This window comes from Lonchura striata, chromosome 3 (genome assembly GCF_046129695.1).
Source record: "Lonchura striata isolate bLonStr1 chromosome 3, bLonStr1.mat, whole genome shotgun sequence".
Lineage (NCBI taxonomy): Eukaryota > Metazoa > Chordata > Aves > Passeriformes > Estrildidae > Lonchura > Lonchura striata.
Genome location: NC_134605.1, coordinates 41,946,952 through 41,956,236, shown reverse-complemented (window position 1 = coordinate 41,956,236; position 9,285 = coordinate 41,946,952). Strand labels below are relative to the sequence as shown.

Genomic DNA, 9,285 nt, shown 5'->3' with positions numbered 1-9,285 from the left:
ACTTCCTGTGCTGCTGTTTTGTTTTGTTTTTTGAGGCGGGAAGGAGGGATTTCTTTTGGTTTTGTTTGGGGATTTTTAGCTTTTTTTTGTGTTAAGATTCATGAAGTTTGTCTACCATTTAACAGGGCTACATTTCTTGGATTCTGTGGGCAACTGAGCCAAATTCATGCCTCTTCACACCAGCTGCAGGACTATTTCAGAGATATTTTATAACCCCATGGTTGCAGATCATGGTCTTCTCATTTGATGTCTGAAATGTCATGGCAGGTTCTGTGTGTAGACCTACTACAGGGATCCATCCTCCTGTGGAGTGTGATGCCAGAAGCTGCGCTGGCTGCTCCTCAGCATGTTGACCTTTAAAATTCAATGGTTGTGACCGAAGTCTTTGCTTGTGGAGCTAGTTCCCAGTTTTCCTAACGTGTCTAGGATCAGCCTAAGAGTGAGGTTTCTTTCACCAGCCCCGGGCCAAGGCTCTTTCCTCAAGGAGCACCCCTCAGTAAGCCCTCAACGCCTTCCATGGAATGAAAAGGGCACGGCGCTTCTCGCGCAGAAGAGCGACACCGAGGCGCTTGGGCTCACTTGAGGAGCAGCTGGCTGACATCCAGCGAGCACTCTGCCAGCTGACCGGGGGACGGGGCAAGTCTCGGCTTTGGGCTGTTTTACGATTTAAAAGTAAAAAGGATAAAAATGAGCCCTCGAGAAGGCCGGATTTTGCCGCGGTGGCGGCAGGAGCACGGAGCACTCAAGCGGCAAGTGCCGCCGGGAGAGCCGGGCCTGCCGGAGGGACCGAGGACGCACATCCCGCCGCGGAACCGGGCTCGGCTCGCCCGCCGGCGGGTCCCGGCCCCGCCGCGCCCCGCCGCGGGCCCTGGCGCCGCCTCCCGGGGGCTCCGCCGCGCTCGGCCCCGCCGCGCCGGTCCCTCCCCGGGGGCGGCCGCCGCCGTCCTGCCCGGCCCCCGCTCCGCCCCTGCACCGCCCGCCGGGGGCGGGCCGGGCCGGCGGTGGACCCGCAGGTAGGCGAGGTGGGGAGGGGGCGGCGGGGCTTGTGTCAGCGCCGCGGAGGGGCGAGCCGGGGGCGCACCCCGGCGCCGTTGATTGACAGCGGGGCCCGGCCCGCAGCCCATAAAGGCGCGGGGCGCGGGGCCGCGGAGGCACTTGAGACGGCGTCGGCAGCAGCGCGGCTCGCCACGCTCCCTCCCGACCCGCAGAGCCCCGCAGAGCCCCAGCGCGCCGTCGGCTCCCCGATGCCAGGTGAGGCGCCAGGCGGGCGGTGCCGTGCCCGCCAAGCCCGCTCTGGGCGGAGGGGGCTGTCAGCCCGCTCGGAGCTCGCCCTGGGCAGTCGCCCCGCTGCCCACCCCGCGGGATCTCGGGGTGCGGGGTGAGGGGAGCAGCCGCGGGGCGGGCGGGTCTGGGGCACCAGGCAGGCTCTGTCCCGCTGGGAGCCGCTGGGTTCCAGAGGTGAGAGAGGCATCCTGGCTGCTGCCGGTAGTTGGCCGTCGCGGTGGTACCCTGGGGATGCCAGGTAATAGGAATTCCGTGTAGAATAAAGAAAATGTAGACAGGAAGCGCTGGCGGCATCCCTGAATCCTTGCAATAATGTGTGGAGTTGGCAGTGCTGAAGTTATTTGGCTGTATCCAGAGAACTGGATTGCTACGCATTCCGGGGAATGCTTCTGCTCCATTCATTGTGAGCTGAGACACATATGGAGATGCAATTATGTGGTTTATAAGTGCACAGTGCTACAGGGCAAACCCGGCATCACGTTAAGAGTCACTTTATCCAGTTTTGGTTTGGTACAGACGATTGTGTATATTTATATATATATCTATGAAAGAGAGTGTTCTTACAGTGGTACTGAAAAGTGCCCCTATTACTCAGAATCATCCAGTTTAGATCCCATTATCCTACAAGGATTTTTGTCTGAATATTATGCTCCAAAGTAAAGATATGCTAGCAATATGCTGTATATCCTGTACTGTCATATGGCCAGCTACTGAAATTTCATTAAGAAAATAATAATGTATATTTTCTGTATGCATTTCCTTTTTATTAAGGACATTTGCATTTTCATAATTCCTCTTCCCTTCACCTGATGTCACATTTTACTTCTGCCATCAAGAATAGACCCAGAATAAGCGTTACAAGAATAAGTCAAAATTAAAATTCTGATTTTATATATATAGTTGCTGTTTATGGCATTTCATGAAGAAAATTGCACTCTTTATAGTTATAGAAAGTTATTATAGAAATATGATTTCCCTAAAACTTACTACTTTTTGGTTTATTCATAGGAGTTATGCTGAAGAGGAGAGGGTTGTTGTGGCTTACTGTCTTAATAACCCTGTGGGTTTTCTCAAATGCTCAGGGTAAGTTCAGACACTTCTTAACTGAATATAGACTAACTGCCAAAGTTAAATGTTGTAGTGTTGGCTTACCTGAACTGCAGTGGGCAAAGTAATTATAAAGAATTGTTTCAGAAGTGCCTGGGGTATTTTTGGTCGATATACCTTGCCACTGCTAAATGATGATTTCTCATGTTATACTTTTCTATGTGGTGGAAATGTATGGTGAAAGTAACATAAACAGAATCACTGGGTGAGATGAACATTAAAATACAGAGGTAGAGAAATAGACATCTACAGACCAAATATAACTAGAATACAAATTGGCACAGTGCCAGACCCTCATTTACATTAGATTTCTTGGTTACAGTCTTTAAAAAGCAATTATCTTTTTATTTGGTCATTGTGTAAGCTCATGGATTCTCATAATTTGATTTTCCGTTATCTGGTAATCAAAATATAGAAGTTGCCTCAAATTCCTTATCCATTCACTTATAAAAAATATTTAATGAATAAATTGCTACATGCATACATGCGTAGGCATATATGTGGCCTGCAGAATACACATATATGCAAAAGTATGTACTATATAGTGCTGTAAAATATGAAGCCATACGTATAAACGTATAATGAAAAGTATTTGTGCAGAGAAGGAGAGAATTGTTATGTATATTAAAATGTCAGGTAGAAAATAAGATTCACTCTTCTTCTTGTAATAACAGTTCCATTTGTGCAGGTCTGAAAGCACTGGGTTTACTCTGCTGGTCCCTAATGTCTGTCACACAATTGCAGTTACTAAGTGTGCTGTACAGTGCTGTTTCTTGTGAGACTTTTTGTAGACACATTGTCACACGCTGTTAACTTTTTCAGATGGTAACAAGGAAGAAGAGACTACCTTTGATTTACTTCAAGTCAGTAATATAAACCGAAAGACAATTGGAGCAAAGGTGTTCCGGGGCCCAGACCCCACTATGCCAGCATATCGTTTCATTCGGTTTGACCATATACCTCCATGTAAACCGGAGAAACTAAAAAAGATCCTAAAACTAATCCGACAGAATGAGGGCTTTATCCTCTCAGCCACCCTGAGGCAAGACAGGCAATCTAGAGGCACAATCCTTGCTTTAGAGGGTCCCGGCATCAGTGAGAGGCAGTTTGAGATCATTTCCAATGGCCGGGCCAACACCCTGGACCTTATCTATTGGGTGGATGGCTTCCAGAACGTGATTTCCCTGGAAGATGTGGACCTTGCTGACTCCCAGTGGAAGAACCTCACCGTGCAGATAACAGGGGAGAACTACAACCTCTATGTTGGCTGTGACCTTATTGACAGCTTCATCCTGGAGGAGCCTTTCTATGAGCAGCTGAAGGCAGAGAGCAGCAGGCTGTACGTGGCAAAAGGGTCTACTCGGGAGAATCATTTCAGGGTAGGTGACCTGCAGAAGCTTGGATCTCTGGTGTGGTAAGAAGGTAACTGCAAGTAGTTTGGGAAGGTGCAGTAGACACAGTTTCGTTGTCCAAGTGCCTCTGGGATTTGATGGGGTCACAGGTGTTCTCAAGCAGACTTTCTTCAGAGTGTGCTTTTATTAATTGCTGGATCTGTGTTGTGTGATTTTGGGGTTCCTGAAAGCAAGGGCAAAGCAAAATCCAGAAAAAGTGTGCAAAACCAATTTTTTGCTTTCCTGTGCAACCATCCCTTTTCTCTTCCAGATGTAAGACTTCTAGAGATGTTGGGTTTTTGTGGTGATTTGTAGAATTTTTTGCAAATTTTCTGAAGTACTGTTTTTACAATGAATTAGTCTATTGAAATCATGAAAACATGTCAATATTTTTATTTTTCTATTTGAAAAAAGAAGAAAAAGAATTCTTAATGGAGCTGAAGCATGTGGTGTTGGGCCATCCTGTAACAGAACATCCTGTTTTGCCATTTTGAATGTTTCTTTTCAGTTTATATTTTAAAAGGAAAAAAATTGAGAAAAGAAATGCAACAAAAAGTTTTGATCAGTCCTGTAAATGAGATTATTTTTATTTTTGTGAAAAACATTTGAGATGAAGCAATTATAAGCTTTTTGGTTTTTCTATCAAATGAAAGCGACCTTCCACCTCATAATTTAGTGAAATTATCTGGCCCAACTGCTTTAAGGCTGGCTTCTTTTCAATCACAGCTGAAGACAAACTTGAACTCATGGCTCCAAAAATTTCAAAAAGCCCTTTCTTTCTCATCATGTTGTACCATCTAGTTTTCAGCCAGAGCCTGACATGCTGGAGTTTGGCTCCATGGGATGACCAGTTTTGGCAGGGACTTGAGAAGTTCTTGCCTACAGCCTCCTCTATTCCTGCCTCCAGGATTATGATTGTTATTCCATCAGGAGTGCTCATACAACTGGTTCTGAAGCTGTACTGTTAAGTGGCTCACTGAAACAATCTAATTTTTAATTTATTATTTTCTTGGAGAGTTTTTTTTCCCAAATTAAATAGATGCCAGTCTGGTTATAGAGGTTGTCTCAGAGTAGGGTCAGTACAATTGAGGAGGCTGTGAACTATGGTGCATGGGAATGACTGGCCAAGGATGGAAGTGTGATGGGGCAGAGAAGTTGCCTTTGACTCTATGACAAATATAAAATTCACTATGAAAATGGAGATTTCAGCTTGTAGCAGATTAATATCTTTTATTATTACATGTTTCAGAACATACCTAGTTTTGCAGCTTATAATACTAAAATTGTATATAACAAAGCTATAACCACTTTTTTTTATTTTTGTGTCAGGTTTAATGCCTTGTAGGTTGTTTTTTATGTATTTGCTTATGTCTGAATCCAGCCAGTAGCATGGAATTGAGACAGATCAGTTATTAGTTACTCAAAATTTGATCTTACTGCTTTTAATTGCTTTTTAAAATTATTATTACAGGGTCTTTTGCAAAATATTCAGTTAATCTTTGATACTTCAATAGAGGATGTTCTGCGTAAGAAAGGATGCCAGAGAAGCCAGTCAAGTAAGGTTTTTGTTATCTTGTTAATACTGTTCAGTTGAATCTGAAAATTAGAAATATCAGTTGTGAAATATTATCCTAAAACCAGGCAACAGATCCCTTTGAAATGAAAAGGAGCATAAGTTGCTTTTTGGTGGTAGTGGGAACTTTTATGTTTTTATGATGTCATTTCTATTCTCTATCCTATTATTTTAGTTCAGTTATTTAGGTTTAAAATTCTGAACCTGTTTTTAAGTTGGGGAAAAAAGTGCAATAAATTAGTAGAAATTAAAGGGGAAAAAGCATAGGTAGGAAAATGCATATTTTCTTACATGAGTTTTCTGCAATTCTTTGCACACAAGGCAAGTAGTGTTGCTTCTGAATTCTGCTGCTAACTGTCAATGGGCCCACAAATTAGTCTACAATTCTTAATGACACTGAATTCCTTCCTTGGCAGTACCTTTGACTGAAAGTGGCTTTTGGTTTGACTCCCAAAGTAATGTTAATCAAAACAGCCTCGGGAAAGTAAGAAATCAAAGGAAGATACATGGAAAGCATGTATGTTATGAGCTGACGTGTTCTTGTTATTCCAGTTAGTGCTTACCCTGCCAGGAGGGAAGCACTCTGTGTGAAGTGGTTTCCCCGTAAAAGAATTAGGATTATTTGTCAAATATGTGCTAAGGTTTTGTACTCAAGCTTATAGGAGGTGCTGACTGTTTTACTTCCCAGTGCTTGTAGATGACAAGAGCTCAGACAAGAGTCAAAACCAGCTCAATCTGTCAGAGCAATGTTGTAGGTGCACAAGACAGGACTTCAGGGTTTTGTTTGAAACTTCTGTCACCTGAAATGCCATTATTTCCATAACTTTGCTAAAATATGTGGTATATAGAAAATCAGTTAAGCAGATTGAACTCAATTTTTTCCTTGTTTATGCAAAACCCAGAAATTAAACAATAGCACATCTTGACTTCTTCAAATGTTTTGAAATATCACCAAGTAGAAATGGAATGTTACTGTACCTCTACTGTGAAGAGGAAACAAATGGCAGCCTACAGGAATAATTTAATTCTTCATGCTAATACATACCTTAGGAGGAATTCTTGTACAGCTGTAAGCTGCTGATAACCAACAGATAATATTTTCTTAATGTATTTTTATCACATCTGTCAATTGCCAAATATTGCCAAATTTTCAGTTCTATAAATTATACAGTTTTGGGGTTTTTGATTTATCCTTACTGGGAATTTTTCAGCAAATAATTCAATTCACAGTATTTCTGCTTTTACTTTACAACACCAAGAGAACACTACAAGATGGAAATTTCTTGTGCAGTAACAGAAAAGAACTAATAGCACAGTGAGGCCATCAAAATTACTTGAGAGGTTTTTATGTGCATGTCAGAGTCTGACATTGCCTATCCAGATTTATTACATGCTCATGGAATGAGTCAGGTTGAAAAGGACCACAGGGCGTCATCAGTGTAACCTCCCTGCTCAAGGAGGGTCATCCAAGAGCATGTGGCACAGGGTTGTGTCCAGATGATTCTTGAAACTGTCCAGTGAGGGAGACTCCACAACCTCTCTGGACAATCTGTTCCAGTGCTTGGTCTCCCACACAGTAAAGAAGTTCTTCCTCATATCCAGGTGGAACTTCCTGTGCATCAGTATCTGCTCATTGCCTCTTGTCCTATTGCTTGGCACCACTGAACAGAGCCTGGCTCCCTCCTCTTTAGGTATTTATACACCTTGATGAGGTCCCCTTTCAGTTGTCTCTCCTTGAGGCTGAACAGGCCCAGCTCCACCTTTCCTCATAAGAGGGAGGCTCCAGTCCCTTAACTTTGTGGTCTATGGTTGAGGCTAGTCCAGGAGCTCCATATCTTTCTTGTACTGAGGAGCCTAGAATTGGACACAGCACCCTAGATATGGCTGAGGATGAGGAGAGGGGTGGAATGGTTCATCTCTGCCCATTTCTCCAGCCTGCTAAGGTCCTTCTGAAGGTCTGCACAGCCCTCTGGGGTATTGGTCATTCCTCCCAGCTTTGTCTCATCTGTGAACTTGCTGAGGAGGCGTCTGCCTGTCTATCCAAGTCACTGATGGACGGTATAAACAATACTGGGCCCAGTATTGAAACTTGGGTGATGCTGCTAATGGCAATTACCACAGTTGAAAAGCCATGAATGATGCTATGGTCCAGAAGATATTGTCCCGTTTTGATGGCAGACTCGTTGAGCTGAAGTACAGGCACTGAAATGACATCTTTATGTGTTGATGTCCCATGACAGCAAAGCTGATGTTACCAGTGAAGTTCCTTCAGCCCTAAGGACACAAAAAGAGACAGGACTATATTTTTCCAATGTATTTTTAAGCCTAATATGGGAATGTGACATATGGTGAAATGGTGGCTGGGGATTGCTGTTTGGTTGAGAGTAGGAAAGTATGTCTGTAGTTTGATGGCTGCTAATCCTTTAGGCGGGATTTATATACTGCACTGGATAGGAAAGATGACAAAAACACACCTAAATAGGAACATCAATAAAATCCCTTCTTGAGTTATATCAACAGAATTATATTTGCATATGTGAGAGGATGCACATTTTGCTCTTCTGGTTTCTCATTTTAATCATCTGGTCCTTAGGAAATTAGCAGGAAGCCAGCAGCAGAGAACTGATTTCCCAGTGATCCCCAGGCATCTTTTTTCAGTCACTGCCAAGTACCAGTAGGAAGTGAGGATTTAGTTCTTCTAACATAGTTTTGGTTTACGTTTCCTGCTGAGATTGCAACTTTATTAATGTCCTCAGAATGTTCCAGTCAAGGCACACTCCATGTTGGCTTGAAAAATATGAAGTTAATGATCTGAGAAGTGCTGTGGGGGGATCTGAGAAATCTAGTGTTCCAATGTGGTAGGAAAATTGCATTCTTTCCAGGGAATCAAAAAGCAGCTGAAATAAATTGTTATGACACAGAGTTCTGATTTGCTATGTGGTTTTTGTCCATACTGTAAATGAAACTGGACAATTGCTTCAACTTTGGAAAACTGAGAACAATTTTTTGTAGACCTTGGCTAGTGGCAGATGTTTCATAGCTAATTTAAAAGCACATCAAGCCAATAATTTTAAGTTTGGTTAAGAAGTAGTCACTTAATGTCATACTGTGGGTTGGTTCTTTGTTCTTCTGTTTTTAGCCTTCCAAATGAATAAAGAATACTTTGCTCCTGTTTTCATTTCCTTTTTTATTTATATGTAACACTTCAGTATAGTAAAGCATCAAATCAAGCCCTTAAATTTTCTGAAGATTTGCCACCTTTGGTGATTTGTCGAAATTGAGTGATATTGGGGTTTTAACATAAATGTTTTATCGCACATGTTCCTGTGCTGATTTCTTCTTTTATATTGCTATATCCTTTGCTTGTCTTCTCTCTTAGGTAACCTTGAGCTATTCTAACATCACAAAATCTGTTAAAGGAGTCTTTATTAAGAGAGGGAAGTGTGGATTGCTGTATAGCTGTTACCAACTTTGAGTTTCTCATGGAGTCATTAGAGAAAGTGTCCATGGAATCCATAAGACATTTACCTGATGGAGATTCAAATGCTTAACAGAACACAGACTGTTTTATTTGTTTATCTATGTAGTTTTTTATTAATTAAAATCATGCATTCTGTTATTTTTCAGGAATTTACTGTAGACAGGGATGTCTTTTAAAATTATATTAAAACATGTCCAGTTCTCTTTGTCTAATGCATACAAAGTTCTATTTTAATTACAATCTGCCTTTTGGAGGCATGTTTGGAGTGATATATAAATAATCTGTCTGATCTTCACTTGACCTCCATTTCATTTCAGAATGAAACTGTTTTTATAACAGCTCTTCTGAGCTTAACACTGGCAGTGCAATACAGAGCAGCCCAATCTGGTATACGTTGAATAATGGTCCAAATTTGACCCAACCATGGCATTTATGGAAGAGCAAGGACA

General features: G+C 42.5%; 1 protein-coding gene across 1 annotated transcript in view; it reads left to right on the top strand.

The window, feature by feature from the left end:
* Positions 1–1,087: 1,087 nt before the first annotated feature.
* The window catches only part of LOC110477384 (thrombospondin-2), a 31,675-nt gene continuing 23,477 nt past the window's right edge, over positions 1,088–9,285 (top strand). The window contains exons 1-4 of the mRNA XM_077782099.1: positions 1,088–1,251; positions 2,293–2,367; positions 3,214–3,770; positions 5,254–5,338. Of these exons, the coding sequence (XP_077638225.1) occupies positions 1,245–1,251; positions 2,293–2,367; positions 3,214–3,770; positions 5,254–5,338 (724 nt within the window). The 5' untranslated portion in view covers positions 1,088–1,244. The remainder of the gene's footprint in view (positions 1,252–2,292; positions 2,368–3,213; positions 3,771–5,253; positions 5,339–9,285) is intronic.